Source organism: Teleopsis dalmanni, chromosome 2 (genome assembly GCF_002237135.1).
Source record: "Teleopsis dalmanni isolate 2A chromosome 2, ASM223713v2, whole genome shotgun sequence".
Taxonomy (NCBI): Eukaryota; Metazoa; Arthropoda; class Insecta; order Diptera; family Diopsidae; genus Teleopsis; species Teleopsis dalmanni.
Window position 1 is genome coordinate 211,491,910 of NC_051847.1, and position 17,410 is coordinate 211,509,319.

Genomic DNA, 17,410 nt, shown 5'->3' on the forward strand with positions numbered 1-17,410 from the left:
TCAGGTGCTACAAATTTACTTTGGAATAATATTAATTACATTTTGTTATTTTAGTTATTTAGATTATTTTTAACGTAATCAAATTAATTTTAATTTAATATTATATTATTATAATGTTATATTATTATTATTTATTATTTTATATTATTTGTTTAAAATATATTAATTGTTATAGAAGAATTTGGGTTTCATTTTTCAGTTACCTTAATCCCAGTTAAAATAGCTAATCACATGGTTTCAGCAATCTTATTATAACGGTTTGGAAGGTAATTAAATCCCTAACCAGCTTTCGAATGGAAGTCTTCTAATATATGTTACACCAGATCAGTACTTTGAAACATCAACAATAACTTTTCTACAAAGTTGTGGCCAAAACTGATGTGTGAATGTGGTTCAAACAACCTAATTAATTAATTGATTAATTAATGTTAATTAATGTAATTGGTTTCTTAATCTAATTAATGTATAAATCTGAACTTATATGCATCACTAATTTTTACAATACTACTTATCAATTATGGGACTAAAAGGCACTAAGAAATGTAAATTCTGTAAAATAAACATTTCCTCATCTTCTCTACGCATGCTCTGACATTGTCAATAAACAATTCTAGTACCTCATCATCCATATTAATTAAAAGACTTTATGATTGCAATAGTGTGTAGGACATATTTTTAAACAATCACAGATTTAGTGGTGAATTATAAAACATATATAACTTATGTCTGTATGATATGTTTACATAGCTAAAGATTATACAAACATATAATAGAAATGTTTTTCTTTTTTATAAAATATGGTACATATAATATAAAGTTTGTTTGGATAATGTATACAGAACACGACGAATTTGCTTTTATGGATTTCTTTTGAAATTTAATTATGTGAAATTTTCAATAGAATTTATTTTCTAACTTGTGTGCATTTGCGATGAATTGTAAAGAATTTTTATGAATGCACTCTGAAAATTTTTTCTATTTAGTGTATATCTTGCACAATATATGCGTTCAAAGTTGGAGATGAAAAAGGAAAAAAATATCAGTTTATCATCACATCACATCATATTCAGTTAATCTTAAGATAGACATAGAAAGAACCCATAATTAATCTCATCAACCAATATAAAAGGATAGAGATAGGTGACACTAATACCATGCAAATTAACCCTATAATTTTGTCTGGTGTTAGATTTTTATATAAAATGTTAATTACGAATTTACTAATCATTGAACTACTCTAAAATGTGTTTAATAGTGTCTTTGTACTAATCTTAAACTCCAGTCAATATACACATATCTCATATACTCATAACTATTAGGTTTTTATAATATATGTTAATGTAATGTAATATTTTGTTTCTCTACTTTTTATTTTTATTATAAACGTTATTATAAACAATTTTAAGAATAATATTGATTGATTAAGAAAAAATATGTTAGTTAGTATAAGAAACAACAACAATAAAGCAAAAACAGTTGTCACCAGAAATTCATTGTATCTGGAAGACAAGCATGAAAGGACGTAATTTTTTTATATATATTTTTGTAAATGAACTAATAGATACATTTTAGATTATAATTTAATTGTATGTATCAAAATCTCATTTGTTATGTGAAAAAAACAGACAATCTTCTATAATAAAAAACACATTGAAACTTCCATAACTTGTGAATTTTGCAAAGAAAAGGTTCGACTTATGGAGACTTCGAGTTAGAGAATTTTTTTATTGTTGGTAGAACTAGAATTACATTTTAAGATATTTCTTTTTTTGCAATCAAATAAAGCACAAAAGTTATAGTGAAGTATAATATTCAGAAATTAGAGTTTGGGACTTTAATTTTTTTCTTATTTTCAGTAAAAAGAGATTCCACTTTATTCATACTCTTATCACTATCAGTTGTAGTATCATTCGTTTACAAATATAAATTTAGAATTTTGAATGAGTCTTCTACTTCATTCTTGGAAGGCTGACAAACAATTACATACACCGTACCCTCATCATCACTTTCCGTTGCGCTTAGAATTGGATCCAGTATTTTAGAGCTCTCTATAATGCTTAATAATATCATCATCTGTAGGAAAGCTTGATGTATAAATTTCATTGTAAAACATAATATTATCATAAAGAGTACCATTGGAAGTTATTTTATTTACTTTAAACCACGCTGCCAGCGACTGGCACTTGCACAAAGAAGCAACATAAAAAAGAAAAAGTTAAACATTTGGATCGGAAAAACAAAAAACAAAAATTCGACATATAGAATGCACTTTCCCCATATTCCTATCGGTACTGAACAAATTTTTGTTCGAGATATAGAGAAATTCGAGTTATAGAAATTCGAGTTATGGAAGTAGAATTGTATGTAATTTGCTCTCTAAAGCCTTGGTGCACGGTTTTTGGTTCGAGTTATAGAAAATTCAAGTTATAGACGTTCGAGTTGTGGAAGTTTAACTGTATACGTCTTCGACTATTCTCAGCTTTAATTTCTTAATATATAAATCTTCTGCGAAATTAATTCCTTTTATAGTGAAGGCCCGAAAGTAACATAATTAATGTTTCATCATTCCTTTTTGCCCTCAAACTTTCAGCCTATAAAGATCTTTACTTAGTGTTTTCAACAGAACTGGCATTATTCCTTATTAACGGAGGAGAATCTTTGTTCTTGTGTGGTTTATTATCGGGCAGACTTGTTTTGACCTGCAGCAAGTTTTTTCAGTCAGACTCTGACTTTGCAGTTATTTTTTGTCAGAAAAACTGTTCAAAGGTAGATACAGAGATTTGAAATCTTCTTTAATTTCATTAGCAGCCCCAGCTACCATATTTACCTGTAAGTCTCGGATTATTACGTAGGTGTTCTTTCAATAGTTAAAGATTTGCAGTGGCAGATACTCGTATCACATTTCAACAACTTACTTGGGAGTATTGACATTTTTCGCATTTCAGTTTTACTTCCATATCAATTGTTTATATTTTTTAGAAGTTACATTGCTTCATGGAGGCTGTAGTTGGTACATTCTTTGGTGAAGATTAACAATGTGTAAAATGTTTCACGCGATACTGAAGACAGCCTCTTCACACCAAACAATGAAACTTAAAAATCAAGCACTACCAACGGCTGAACAAACAAACGCTGTTGACAAATGTTGCATGAGTTGGACCAAGAAGCTGTGCTGTACTGTGCTGTTCCCATATATAGAAAGAAGGAAAAATCTTACAATAGTGACTCGTAAATAACGGTTACGTGAGTGTTTTACTATTCTTACTTTTGTTTAGATACTTCTAAATGATTTTAACATATTTTTTTTTCTTTAGGTTTTTGGTTACTTTTTCCGTTAGTAAATTTCATTGCAAATGTCAGTAGAAGAAATTCCTCTTTCGTCTTGAAAAAATAAACAAAGCAATGTGTATAAATCAACTCTTAAGAGGTGTTAGATTGTTTCAGCAGGACGGAAAGTCTCTTAGGTGTGTGTTAATCATTATGTGAGTATGAAAATGTTTATTGCTGAAAACTTTAAGTTCGAAATTCTTCACTTCTCATTAGTGAGTTATTTACTAGTTATATTTACTAGTTAAAGTGAACGCAGAAAGCTTCAAGAATCCACATAATGGAAATTGTTAGACATTAAAGTAAAATATATCTATGAAAATTATTATATAAATATTTTGTAGATACTTTAAACTAATTTTTGTCTTTTATAGATAATAACTCTTTTGCAAATTCATGGTTTTCATTTAATAGATACTTTACCAATCAGCTTCTGGCATATACTAACCCGTCTTAAACAGCTGATCTGTTAACAAGCACTATCTTTCTTAAATAGTGTTTAATAAATAATCATGTAAATTTGCATCGGATAAGTGCTATAAACTATATATGTTCTTATAGCTCTCCAAAATAAATTATGTGTAAAAAATGGTTACTTAGTAGACTTAGTAGACCCCCAAGTTATGAAGTTTTTTTTTAATTTGCTTCAGTAGCTTTGTTAATAAGAAAGATTGTCACATCTCAAATATGGTAATGCGAACGCAAAGGTGATCTACCTGGAACTACGGCGGATTAAAAAATATACTACTTGTTGGTGTTTATAGTCTGGTATATCACATAATAGTATAATCGATAAACAAGAGTAACTGGTATATCTGTTTGTGGGTGAACATCTTCTGTAAGGCTTTTAATTTTAATGAAACTATGCTACATATTACACTTCAAAAGAAATTAATTAAGTATTCGATGTTTATATTAGCATTATTTCAGCATGCAATGATCCGTTCAATTTACATGCAAAACAATAACAATGGGGTGCAGCAGTTCAATTACTGGTTTACCCCGTTCTTATTGTTTTGTATATAAATTGAGCGGGGATTAATGTTTGCTGAAACGCTGCTCAAACATTGAAGCAAAAATAATATATTCTATATATAGAATATATTATTTTTGATTCAAATCAAAGAACTTTAAAATAACATACACTTTTTATATATATTATTTGATTTTACTGTCAAATAATAAACTACGATATAATTTTAATTGAAAAGATCAGGTTTGAAAAGCCCTCAGCTATGTGATTTATAGACTTGTGTAAGTTGGTGCTAATATTTTTTAAACTTCACCTAAAAATACTGATATAGTACAGACAAAAAAGAATTTACTTTTAAAACATATTTTGATCATTTAAATATTAAATCTATTTATTTTTTAATTAATACAAAAAAAAACTATTCAAACATTGTCCTGTTTTTTTTTGTAGGCCGAATTTTAGCAAAAGTATGGATAATAACTTACCTTTAATAATTTGAATACTACTGTAATAAAGCCGAAGTTTGTCGAATACTGGATATTGCAGACTTCAAAAATAAGAATTTATGTTTATCTACTTCGAAACGGAATTCGCATATCGTTCTCATTAATAATATAAAATAAAAAAGCTGTATACTACAATGCAGGAGTTTCGTGTCATAATAGAAATTAATGATGAAATTGATGAGGACGATGTCCGTAGAACGGGGCTACAGAAGAGGGTAAGATTTAGGGATAATAGATCAAGCAATTTGCAAGTGCTCAACAATCGAACTTTGCTATTCAAAGATTTGGATTCAAAAAATGTACGTCATTTTCGATTTGATCACGTAGGTTACAATTCGGATTCATCAAAGGATAATAATATTGATGAAATAATGGATCAATTGTTATTAGAGCGACAACCGTGCTGTCTTATGAACATAAGACAATTTCGCAAATGTCAAATAGAATTTTTAGTCAATACTCTTATTTATGCTTTGACTAAAAAATTAAAATTATTCCATCTTGAATTAAACTCCATAAAGTTGGATTCCTATATTGACGTACGTAAAAATGATTTAGTTAATTTATTGTCAAGTGAAAAAAAACATAGACATAAAAGCGGGTCACAAACGAAGTTCACTTTTAAAAATCTTGGCGAGCTAAAAAGTTGGCTGGAATATGGTTACTTGAAATTGTGGTCAATTTGTAAAGAGCACGAATGCTTTGATTTCAGTTTTACAGTGTCAGATGTAAAAGGCACAAAATGTAATGCTCAACTATCTTTAGTAAACTTCTATTTGGATTTAATGGATTCGAATACGCAGTTTATCCTCGGGGCTATATTGGAAAATCATAAACGGGAGATGAACAGCACCACATTAACTGATTTCATAAAAGACTATTTCAACTCAACTTTTCCTGTTTGGTCCGTCTACATGATATTCAATATACCAGCGATTCCAGATAATACGGCTTTATGCGAGAATATACTAAGATTAGCTTCAGCTGCTTACTTCGGCATGTATGCGTTAAAATCAAAGGCTTTGGTGAGTGTATAAATAGTCATATTTTAGTGTTTTATGGTTATATCTGTGCGAAGCCGTTCTAGTTGTTCCAATATTTTTTACTTTTTCGTTCCAAATGTTTAAAATCAACTATACTGGAACTGTTCAAGCTCCGTAGATCACAAACACTTTGAAGTAGTATATTTATTAGATATAAAATCTTTTTTTTATTTTTAACAAATACTTTTGTATTTTACATAGGATTCTGCTAGTTTAACAAGTCAGTACGCATTTCTGGTATCGTCATCTACAAATATAAAGAAACAAGAATCGGAAGTAGTTCCAGAAAAAAGTGTAATGATAAGCAATGAAAAAACTGCAGTCGATGTTTTAAGGGATAGAATAGATGAGAAGTTCAATATTGTGATGGATATAATGCAAAAGTATTATGAACATAAATTTAGCAGTCAAATTGAGGAATTGTGTTATGAAATAAAGAATTTAGTTTATGAAAAATCTACAAAGTCGGACACAATGATCCAACGGAAGGAAAAGATACGTGAGGAAAGACAACAGATTGCGGAAGAGTATCATGAATCTTTAATTGCATTTCGAGAAGTCGAGTTGAAAGTGTCACAATCGCAATATGAGGCTATACTTCGGGATTATTTGGAAGAAAAGAAATATGAGCTAAGGACTTACGCACTTCAGCACAAAGTAAAGCATTTGGCAAAATGTGAATCCAGCGTAAAGGATACTATAGATGCTGAAATTTTTATGCTGAGTAGCGCATTTGAAGCAAATGAACAAGAACATAAAATAATAATATGATTATTATTAAAGTATGTTAAGTTATTTAAAAGATAAGTAAACTTCTTAGAGTTAAGAAACGAAAGTAACTAAAAAAAGTGAAATCTTGAAAAGAAATAAATCTTAATAAAGTGACAGGCTAATTCGGTCTATAAATTATTGAGTTTATTTTTTAAATTTATTTTTGTGCAGTTTATAGATATAAGGGCATTGCTTGTACTAGATCTGTTTCGATTTCATAGCATTGTAAAACCACGCTCAGTTTTATAATGGGTGTAGCCAGAAAGCGAGTCAAGGAATTAAAAATTGCTCGTTATAAAAGCTGGAGAACAATAAAAAATGTTATTCAAATAAAATAAACAATGAAGTTCTTCCGCTCAATATCAATACTACTTAAAATATAGTAAATCATAAAATGGGATGCATTACACCTGGCTCAAGCCTTTGAGCTCGATGTATAAAATGTTCAATCAATTACCTCAAGGGTTTACTCTTTATTTTAATATATTACTTGGGGTAGATTTTTAGTGGAGCATCACTTCACTAGTTGAAGTGCCTCATAATAAAAAAACCATGAGTCGAAATGAGTTTAATAATATATGTTAACTGTGAATTAATAATTTTTTGGATCCGTTTTGCTAAAAGTTAAAGTTATGTATATATATTTTAATATACGATAATTATTTTTAAAGACTGTTAAGCAAACTAATATAATTGTATATCCAAATATTATATTTCAATAGATAAATATATATCATTTATGATATATAAAGCCGAGTATAAAAGAGTAATAAAATAAGGTACATTTTTTATAGATGCTTTGATGGAATCACCACATACGGCGGTGGGAACTGTGTTATCACGGACAAATGTTTCGATAGCTATTTCTTCAATAACCGAAACATCTGCATTAAATAGAAAATCTATTATAGATCTTTAAACCTCGATTTGTAGTCTTATATAGCAGAGTTTTAATATCGGAAGACATCTTAGGAATACTTAAAAGCACGTATAATGATAGCTGTAAAAGATAGTGAGTCAATTAGAAAAAACAGCCATATATGACACATTCTTAGATGCTCAAAATGTGACTGAGAAAATTTGGCTTAAAAAACCAAATTTTTTCTTTTATAAAATGTAGATTATATATAACACATTTATTGAAAATCGACTTGTCGTAATGTTCTTTTCAAAATAGTTTATATGAGTGTACAAAAAACATAATTCTATAACTGTGGCGTGTAATATTGGTATTTTTAAGTAAACTTTCTGGTATTTTCTGGTATTTACAATTATATTTTGCATTACAATCGTTCTATAATTCTTCCAAATTTTCAGTTAATTCCCCATAATTGAATATTATAATTCGCAAGCGTGTTAAAAATGCAATTATAGGCTAATTGTTAGTTTTTCAAGATATTGCAGACGGTTTTATATATGTAACTGCATTCCTTTTAGTAATTTCCGTTTGTTAAAGATTTATGTTCATCAGTTGAACTGTTTCTATATATTATATTTTAATTCCTTAACTTGTGATATATAATAATAATAATAAAAAGCCTTGCTCGACGTCAATGATTTCAAGTAGCCTTTCATACTGGGCATAGGCTGTCTATAAGACGCTTCCACCTTACGCGCCGCATCGCTACATCCTATATATGAGTAATGTTGCTTATATATCAACAATGTTGTTATATGAGATATATACTTACTATTAAGTGTTACTGTTGAATTTGTTGTTGTTGTTGTTGATGATGATAATGTTGTTGTTGTTGTTGTGATTTTAGTTAGTGCTATTGTGCACTTTTACTCTTTTGTGGCTTGGGGGCTTATCCCTGCCCCACACTAAAGTTTAACTATACTAGAATCATTATCATTTTTTTTTTTTAACTGATGACGGACCGTAGATCTTCCTGTGCGTCCTGAGGTGAACTTAAGGTTTGTTAGAGCGTGGTTGGGCAACGTATCAACTTTTATGAATAATTTTAGGGCTCTGTCCTTGATATACTTTCTCACTGAGTTGATTCTTAGATCTCTATGCATGTCTGTTGTTCTAATATACCAAGGAATCTTAATAAGTCTTCTTAAAGCCAGATTTTATGCTATCTGTAATTGCTTTATAGCAGTATTTGAGGCTTTGCTGTAAGTTACACATCAGTACAGTAGTGAATTTGTATCACTTTCTATTAGAAAAGCAAGTGTTGTTGAGTTGGTTTCATTATATTTTATATGCCAATATCTCATCTATAATGATTTTTTATTTACACATTAACAATTCTTTCGAAAAATATTATATCAATTTATCCAATTTATCGAAGTGAATAAACATGACTGTCAATAACTGCAAACTAACTAAACTAGTCTGTAACAAATTTTTTATTATATTGCGTGTCGTAAATTAAATATGCAATAATTGATATTTTAATATTTTCATTATATTAAAGTTGTAATGTTAATTAAAATTAAATAATGTGAAGCGTCCTTTGCACTTAATAAATTCGTAATTGTAAAATAATTGAATGAAATTAAATAAAATCTCATGAAATTACGTTAATGGCTTTGTAAATCCACAATTGCAACGTAAAACTGCAATAAAAATGCAACTGCAAAACTATTGCATTTAATGAACGAGTTTCTGTGCGTTTTTGTGAATGAAACGCAATAATATAGTTGGCAATATTAAAATAAATACATATTTTATTTATTGTTTTTTAAATTTATATATTTAATTACATTATTGTGGTTTCCAGTGTAAATGGTTTAGCAACGTTTGACACTACTGCAATGCACCACAAAGCAACCACAAATTTATTTCTGCACAAAATGTATTTGGGTTTTGATGTTTAGATTGGAGCCAATATTCAGTTTCTAGGCGTAGAGTAACTTTTATAAGGATGAGGACGTGTATTGGTTTATTTATTCTGAATTTGTTTATTTTGTCTCATTTGCTTTAAGTTTAAATTTAACTAAAAGTATCTATTGATTTTGAAATTGAATTTCAATTATATTCCAAGGATAGAACTTCAAAGCTTCATATTTTCTTTGAGTGTAAATTTGCACTGAAAATTAATAATCTGAATTAACTTATATAGTAATAAAGTGAGATTAATCTCACCTCCGATATCAACTCGGAACATCTATTATCTATGGTGATGCTCTTAAAGTAGCTTGAAAGAAGCAAGGTACAAAACACTAAAAGAATAAAGAAAGAATAAAAACTAAAGAATAAAAGAATAAAAACTATAAGAATCCAGGAGCTATGATGATCAATTTTATTACATCTTATTTAGATTTTAAATAACATATTTATCTACATATATAAAAATGATGGATTAAAAAACCATACATCCAATCACCGTGAAAATTTGGGAAATTATTAGGTATAAATTTTGCAAATTTTTATTAAAATCAGAGTTGGGGTTCTAGGTTCATTTAATTAGTAATATTTTGGTAAAATCGTATTCTGTAATATAATTCCCAATATCATTTAAAACAATCTAGCAATCCTAGATTGTTAGATTGTGAGAAGTCAGTTTGGTTTTTACCTTCGTACAGTGTGTGTTTTAGTTTAGTTTTGAGTAAATATATTTAGTGATATAGAATAATTTATTTAATTTAATGTATTAAAATCAGAGGGAAATACGTTTTATTTCACACCACAATTATGCCATCAAAGCGAGGTGCCATTGCTCGAACTACAAATCAAGCAAAAAGGAGAAGAGAAGAACGAGCTTCAGAAACAAGAGAGCAGAGAAAAAGTCTGAATGCTGACTTGAATTTAAGTGGTTTCAATCACGATCCCCCTGTTGACGAACAAATCAACAGACGGTGTCAACTGAATAAAAGTACTAAACGGGAGATTGTCGCTGAATTACAAAATTCAAAAATTTTGTAAAAATTTGATAATTTAATATTCGATTAATCGGAGAACTAGGGTTTTTAAAATATCCGAATACTATGTGAAAAGCGTTAGCTGTAACCTCTTATTTGTAGGATGATAGTTTACAGTAGTTTGTTCAGTTAAACACCAATCATAGATCATTTCTATTGAAATTCAAAAAACCTGTCAGCATTTTTGTTTTTGAGCGGATTAATTAGTGGATGTGGATTATTTTCATATTCGAAATTTCTAAATATTTATCCCGAAGAAATTCGGGTGTATGAATGTATTTAAAAAGTTCTCATTCCAAAACTTCATATATCATTACTGTGGAATTTCTGGTGTCTAACGAATGAGGTGAGTGTTACTTCTTTCGTACTTGGTAACTCCGATATATTTTTGCAGTATTAGATCAAATTGAAATTAGTGGTCCAAAATTGAAGAGACATATAATCAGGGAATTCATTAACATATAAACATTTTTTTAATCAATAATAAATTTATTAATATAGTTTAAAAGCATATTACAAAATTTTAAAATTAATGTAAAATTTTTCATTTTACGTTCACTTAAAGAGTTACTTTAAAGAATGTTCCACACAATTCTTTTGCTTTCACTATATGTTCCACTATTTCTGGAATATAAAGTTTACTCAAAACCGTATGTTTCTGGTTTAATGCAACAAAATGTGTTTCCTTCTTACTCAATTTAAGCTTGTTTGTTAACATTTAAGTCGTTACAGTAGTTAAAATAAAAAGTTTTTATGAAAACTCATTACAGTAGGAATTAAAGTCTGAGAGACCAGACGTCAAGGCAGCGTGTGATTTATGAATTTAATTTAAGTACCCCGAATCCTTCGAATATTTTTGTGCACATTCATTTCCGTGTTTGTTGCCTCCTAACCATTGCTCGACATGTTTTCGTTGTTTAATTGTAATGAAGTACTAAAAGGATAATGAAACTACAAATACATTGCACTTTGTATACTTTGTACACTACATTTCTGTCTCTATGAAGACAGTATTTTGTATTCTGCAAAATATTATTTAGAAGCATTTATTTTTTAATAACACAAACAAATATAATTTACAAACTTATTTCAACATTTGATTTGCAGAAATAAAATATAATACTTGTAATTTTTGAGCGAACTAATTGGTGATTTAATTAAACACTATAATTTATTATTATTATTATTGAAAAGAAGGGATCGTGCATGGCGACCTAAAAGGTCTATTGTACCCCTTAATCGGATTAGAGTGTTTCTCCAAGTCCGAGTTCTTTCATGAAAGACAGTATACAGCCTATCTTTCCTAGTCTTCGACATTATGATCCATGAAATACCTTCCTAGGTGTTTCTCCGCTTGTGTATCAGTGTCGGGTACTCCCTAAGCACATGGTAAGCACTTTCTCTAACTTCTCTACAGTATCTACAGTCTGAGTTGGATTGAATTCTTAACTTCGATAGTTGATTATTCAATCTACCTTTCCTAGTCTTGGATTTTACGATCCATGAAATACCCTCCAAGGTGTTTCTTCCGCTTGTGCATCAGTGCCGGGAACCCCCCAAGCACATGATAAGCACTTTCTCTAATTTCTCTACAGATCTACAGTCTGAGTTGGATTGAATTCCTGATTGTGCTAAGCAATCTTTGAAGCGTTTTAGTTTGTAAGAGCCTAAAAGCATTTTAGATTATGATAGTCTTGGTAGCCTCTCCCAACAGAGTTCTCTTTCTTTTTCCTCTGCGCCGTTTATAAGAATGGATAGAGTTTCTTTGCCTATACCACAGTATGGTTATGGGTCTTTTATTTTTGAAGTCGCACCTTTTGTTGCAAGTTTGTTTACTATTTCATTGTCTTGTATGCCAGCATGTCCCGGAATTCATAGTAGTTGCACCTGATTATTAATATTTAAACAAATTATATTTTATTAAAGTACTATTCCAATATTTCGACTATCTTCGGTAGTTATTTTTATTGAACTAACTACAATAGGGAATAGTACTTCACAAAAAATATTTAAATTTAAATTTAAATGATCAATTAGCAGCTCAAAAATGAATATAGAATATTTTTGGTCACCAATAAAAAAAAAAGAATTAAATATTTTGAGAATAAAAATATGGTATTATATAAAAAAAAGTCAGGTATTTATATCAAAATTAATATAACTATGAGGTTACCCATTACTTTCCCAAACTTTCAAATAATTTATTGCATCGGAGAATATTTTTCAAGACACTATTATATATTATATATTATATACGAATGCATAGCATTGTCTTTTTTTAATATCCTGTAATATAATTAGTTACTAAACATGAGGCGAAAACTGTTAATATTTATCAAGACACTTATTATATATTATATACGAGTTCATAGTATTAAATATGATTTTATTATACTAAGATATATACTTAATTAAATCAATTAAATATTTGGTTTTGAACCAAAATTAAGGACAAATATAGAGTTGCACCTCTGGTATATCACCTTTCATTTGAGCATTCTTGCTGTCATTATTTTGTTTTACGTACTTCTTGAAGCCAGCAATCAAGTGCTTTGATAACACATATAATACCTCGAATACAGCCATTATACAAAATCCAATGAATATGGATAAAATATTACCAACATTGCCTAAAAGGTTGTAAAAGTATAAAATTAAGTTATGTAAATTTAATACCAATTTTTACTTTAATTTAATTAACTCACTCAATCCTTCATACCAAGTGTTAGCAAGCACACGTCTGTAATACTTCGCAGTGGGTTCATTGAAGTACACACGTAATACGGTTAAATTTGGCCTTTCCAAAAGGCTGTCATTGCTTCTACTATTATTGAAATTTTGTCGGAAATACAAAAAAGATAATTTCATTTAGTAAATTATTTTATATAAAATTATAGATAAAACTTGGCATTATGGTCGCACACACCTAGCATATGCATAACGTTCCGTAGGTAAGGACAGCAAGGATATTTTATACTGCACATCGTAACATGATGGCAAACAAAATGGACAATAGAGTGCGTCCTCAGCTTCACGCTCCAATCCGGGTATGTTCACAGACTCAGTCAGTATGCTGCGCCATTTAACTGTGAAGATACATGAAAAATAAATGCTGCTATCATAAAACCAAAAAAGGGTTGCTTTTCCTACATATGGGAAGGCATAAAAGTAAATAGGGTTTAGATAAGCTTTCGTCACTGACGGTGTTCAGTGAGATACTCGTATCACATATTTTTATCTCACAACAATGGCAAGAATTAATTGCGTTAAAAAGAGTTGTCATTTTATGTTGGTTTCGTGTTTTTAATTGTTTGCTTGGCATAAACTTACAATCGTAACGCAGCAGGCATGTTATATGCTGTAAATTACAATACATCATACCATCGCGAAAAGTTACTCCGACCAACTCCAACGGCATGAAAAACGGCAGGCAGCCACATAAAGCCATGATACTTCTGATGCGATAGCGTGTAACACAATTGACGAAACTGTAGGGATATTGTCTGTTAGGACTTGGTGGACTGGCTGTTTCTTCATCGAAGTAACATTTTCGCTGAAGTTTAATGAAAAATATATGATACATATGACCTTTACTGAATGAATTATTTGGTAAAAACTTACATTTTTCGAATGAAATTGTCGTAAATCGTCATCAGTGTCGATGACTCGTGCAGAAATTGGTACAAAAGATTCTTGATTAAATGTAGGAAATACTACTTGACTACCACCTGATGATATATCAGCGAAATCATCAGGATTATGTACAATTACGACATAGCCAATAATATTTAAAATGGTATTAAACTCATCCAAGATGCTACTATTCAACAAAAGAATTAATCCTGACCCAGAACCAACGAAACGATTTTTATAGTTCCTTTCCGCGTAACTGTAAAATAAAAAAATTGAAATTATTTTAATTATGTATAAAACTATATATCTGCATTATATTGAGATTAATATTAAGCAATGAAAATATATATATAGTACGTGTCGTTCAAAATAGCATAAATATGGAAAGGGATGAAAAGGGAAAAAGGAAACCAAAGACCTTGCATAAAAGTAACTACATACAACTAAAAAAAGTTGATACAAGCAAACCCGTAGCAAAACTGAGTCTGCAGACAGCTTATCTAACCTATCTATGGCCATCTATTTTTAATTGTCATTCTAATTAAGTCACTGCTCAGGAAAGCAGAACTGAGCCTTCGAGATTATTGAATGTAGATTAGTAGATTATTGAACAAATCATAATGGCTTGAACTTTCATCTGAACAAGATAGGTGTGTTGTCGGAACAGTTAGATTTCTGGCTAAATTATGGCGAAGAGTACTGATGAAAAAGCTTATGTGCCTATTTGATGTTAGGATATCATTAACGAGAGATATTCTGTCCATTTTCCAAAAGGCTGACTAAATTTTATTCGGTTATGGTTACGAGCACAAAAATTGATCATATTACAATACTTCGATCGAGTTGGAACCGATGTTCTTATATAAAGGTGCACAATTTATGACTATATTATAATGAATTATGTATAATTCTTTATATATTAATTCTTTATATATTAATTAAAATTATTTATTTTATTAAACAATATTTTATTTTGCGATTGTGAAAAATATTTTAATAAATTGACTTACGTATTATTTAAATTAAATGTACAACATGGTCCAAACATTGTTTGACTATCCTGAAAGGATATCTTTGTGAAGCAATCAATTTCTTTACCCGCTAACCAGCATCTTTGTATAAAATTTTTGCAACTGGGTGTGAGCTTAAATAAAATTTAATTATTTAATATTTAAAAAATTATATAAAAAAAGTTTTTTACAAACCCTTTGCATGATTTTGCTCATATTAAAAAAACTCTCGTTTTCTGCAGTTTCAAAATTATCGAGAAATGCTTGAAAATTGGAATAATCGCCTTCTTTAGCAGTATTCTCGTATTTATAATAAAAATCCGTAAAGTTTCGAATACCCGCTAAATAATAGTCTAAGGTATGATTAGCGGGATCTTTCTTCTGTCTATAAAATAGTAAGTAATAAAATATAGAAGTAAGCTATAAAACTGTAATATCAAGTTGGGAATAATAAAAGAATATTAGTATTAATATTAAAATAATATATATTGAAAATTGTACTTTTACTTACTTAAAAGGAAACTTTATCACAAATGAAAGGATCTAGTTAAGGAGGAAAGTATTAATCAACTTCTTTTAGAAAAAGAACGAATAGATGTTCCTTTAGTGATCTGCAAACTTATAGTCAAAAGTCATCATACTCGATAAAATCTATGAATGGTCTCATACATGAGGCTCAACATCTCTTAAAAGGGGAGATAAAAAAATCAGAGACGCGTTATTTAAAGCAAAGAAGCGAAATTTATGAAATAGACATATCTCAAGAATGAGTATTAGATTTGATGACTAGTGTAAAAGTTGCTGTGATGAGGAGTTAGAAGAGACGATCAAATACGTTCACTATTCTTGTCCAGCGCATAACAAAAACAAAATGGCAACATTCGGTTATTATGTCTACAAAAATATTGTAATTTGTTACATTGATAAGATAAATCTCAGGAGTTAATATTCTACAGCGTTTCTACAAAGATCATCTGGTATCATAAAAGGCCACTTTAGCCTACAAAATATAACGAACACTCTAATCTAACTAGCTACTCATTTGACACTAGTTGAATATTATTAGAAGATAGATAGTATAGATAGTAAGAGTTATTTATGTAAAAGGTTTGTATATTAAATAATTTTAATTAATTAAATATTTTGTTGCATTATGTCTTATGAATATATTTAAAATAAAATTGAAAAATTTTTACTTTTCAGACATATGGTAAGTAACTTACAGCTCATTTGCATAGGACATAGCCTCTCGTAATGAGATGCGATTGTTACTGCATACTGACACTGCAGGAAATGGTACTTTCTCAACAGGAAACAATGGGTCCTGTAAATTGATGACAAAATATTGTCCAACAAATTGGTCCCATGAAAGTGAGAGTGCAACAATCACTACACAAAACATGGATACGTGTAGCGATAACCAGATAAGTCTGAAAAAAATCATGAAAGCAAATCACACTTAACTAAAATTATATATAAATGAATATAATAAATATATATTGGTATAAATAAATATATAAATAATGTGGTGTAATTGTACTTTTCCCAAACGGTGAAATTTGATGCAAACAAATATTTATAGCCATGCAAGGATATGTTGCGAAACAAGTCCTTAAAATCTCGATAAAAACTGTTGGGCTTTGTTTGTTTTTGTATCTTTTCCGCGTTGAGATTTGATGGAGTTTTTATCCACCAGGCAGCATTTGATGTGGCTTTTGTGGTTACGCGTAATGTTACTGGATAAACTTTTGTGGGCAACATTTGTATATTTAATTTAAATAGTTTTTTATTGTAATTTTATTTTATTTTGAATGCTTCAATATAATTAATTTACATATAATTTTATTTTTTATTTTAACTTTAGTGTTCTTTAGTGAACTTTAGTGTTCTTCCTTCTACCTATAGAAATGAACTAAATCCAGCTATAAAGATACTAGTGAGTTTTCTCTAATTAAACATTTCAAAACTTTTTTAACTAAGCAAGTGGGCGTGGTACACGTGTTTATCATTTGTATTATAAATATTAATGAGACCGAGCATTTAATGAAGTAGTAGGATTTGGTGTTAAACAGGACTGGTGTTAATGAATCCAAACAATTTTTTAAAGTGTTTTCAACATGGTTTCACAAGTATTAATGATACTTTTTCTTTTTTGTAACAATTAAAGGCAGCTTTTGGCCAAATAACTTTCACGAACGTATGTAAAGGACCTCCCTTACAGAGATACAGAAGTATGGGAAAAAGTCAAATATGTAATTTCACACTCAAAAGCCTTTT

The 17,410-nt window shown here is 29.3% G+C and overlaps 2 protein-coding genes across 2 annotated transcripts; one reads left to right on the top strand and one right to left on the bottom strand.

Annotated features, from left to right (window-relative positions):
* Window positions 1-4,502: 4,502 nt before the first annotated feature.
* On the top strand, window positions 4,503-6,744 carry LOC119685573. Its single transcript, XM_038099894.1, has 3 exons — window positions 4,503-4,581; window positions 4,751-5,831; window positions 6,051-6,744. Exons 2-3 carry the CDS (start codon window positions 4,941-4,943, stop codon window positions 6,618-6,620), a joined length of 1,461 nt encoding a protein of 486 aa, XP_037955822.1. The 5' UTR covers window positions 4,503-4,581; window positions 4,751-4,940; the 3' UTR covers window positions 6,621-6,744.
* Window positions 6,745-12,935: 6,191 nt separating this feature from the next.
* Window positions 12,936-16,894, bottom strand: LOC119676683 (sodium channel protein Nach-like). Its single transcript, XM_038087938.1, has 9 exons — window positions 16,674-16,894; window positions 16,357-16,563; window positions 15,329-15,518; window positions 15,134-15,267; window positions 14,112-14,379; window positions 13,821-14,043; window positions 13,417-13,576; window positions 13,196-13,314; window positions 12,936-13,120 (listed from the first exon to the last, which is right to left on the bottom strand). The coding sequence occupies exons 1-9, from the start codon at window positions 16,892-16,894 to the stop codon at window positions 12,936-12,938; spliced, it is 1,707 nt and encodes a 568-aa protein (XP_037943866.1).
* Window positions 16,895-17,410: the final 516 nt, after the last annotated feature.

Bases quoted from the DNA above. Each gene is read 5' to 3' on its own strand.
- LOC119685573 (XM_038099894.1), top strand. From the start codon at position 4,941: ATGCAGGAGTTTCGTGTCATAATAGAAATTAATGATGAAATTGATGAG. The intron at 5,832-6,050 runs GTGAGTGTATAA...TATTTTACATAG, and splicing joins CGTTAAAATCAAAGGCTTTG to GATTCTGCTAGTTTAACAAG.
- LOC119676683 (XM_038087938.1), bottom strand. From the start codon at position 16,894: ATGTTGCCCACAAAAGTTTATCCAGTAACATTACGCGTAACCACAAAA. The intron at 15,519-16,356 runs GTAAGTTACTTA...ACTATTTTATAG, and splicing joins ATGTCCTATGCAAATGAGCT to ACAGAAGAAAGATCCCGCTA. The intron at 13,315-13,416 runs GTGTGTGCGACC...TTTCAATAATAG, and splicing joins GAACGTTATGCATATGCTAG to TAGAAGCAATGACAGCCTTT.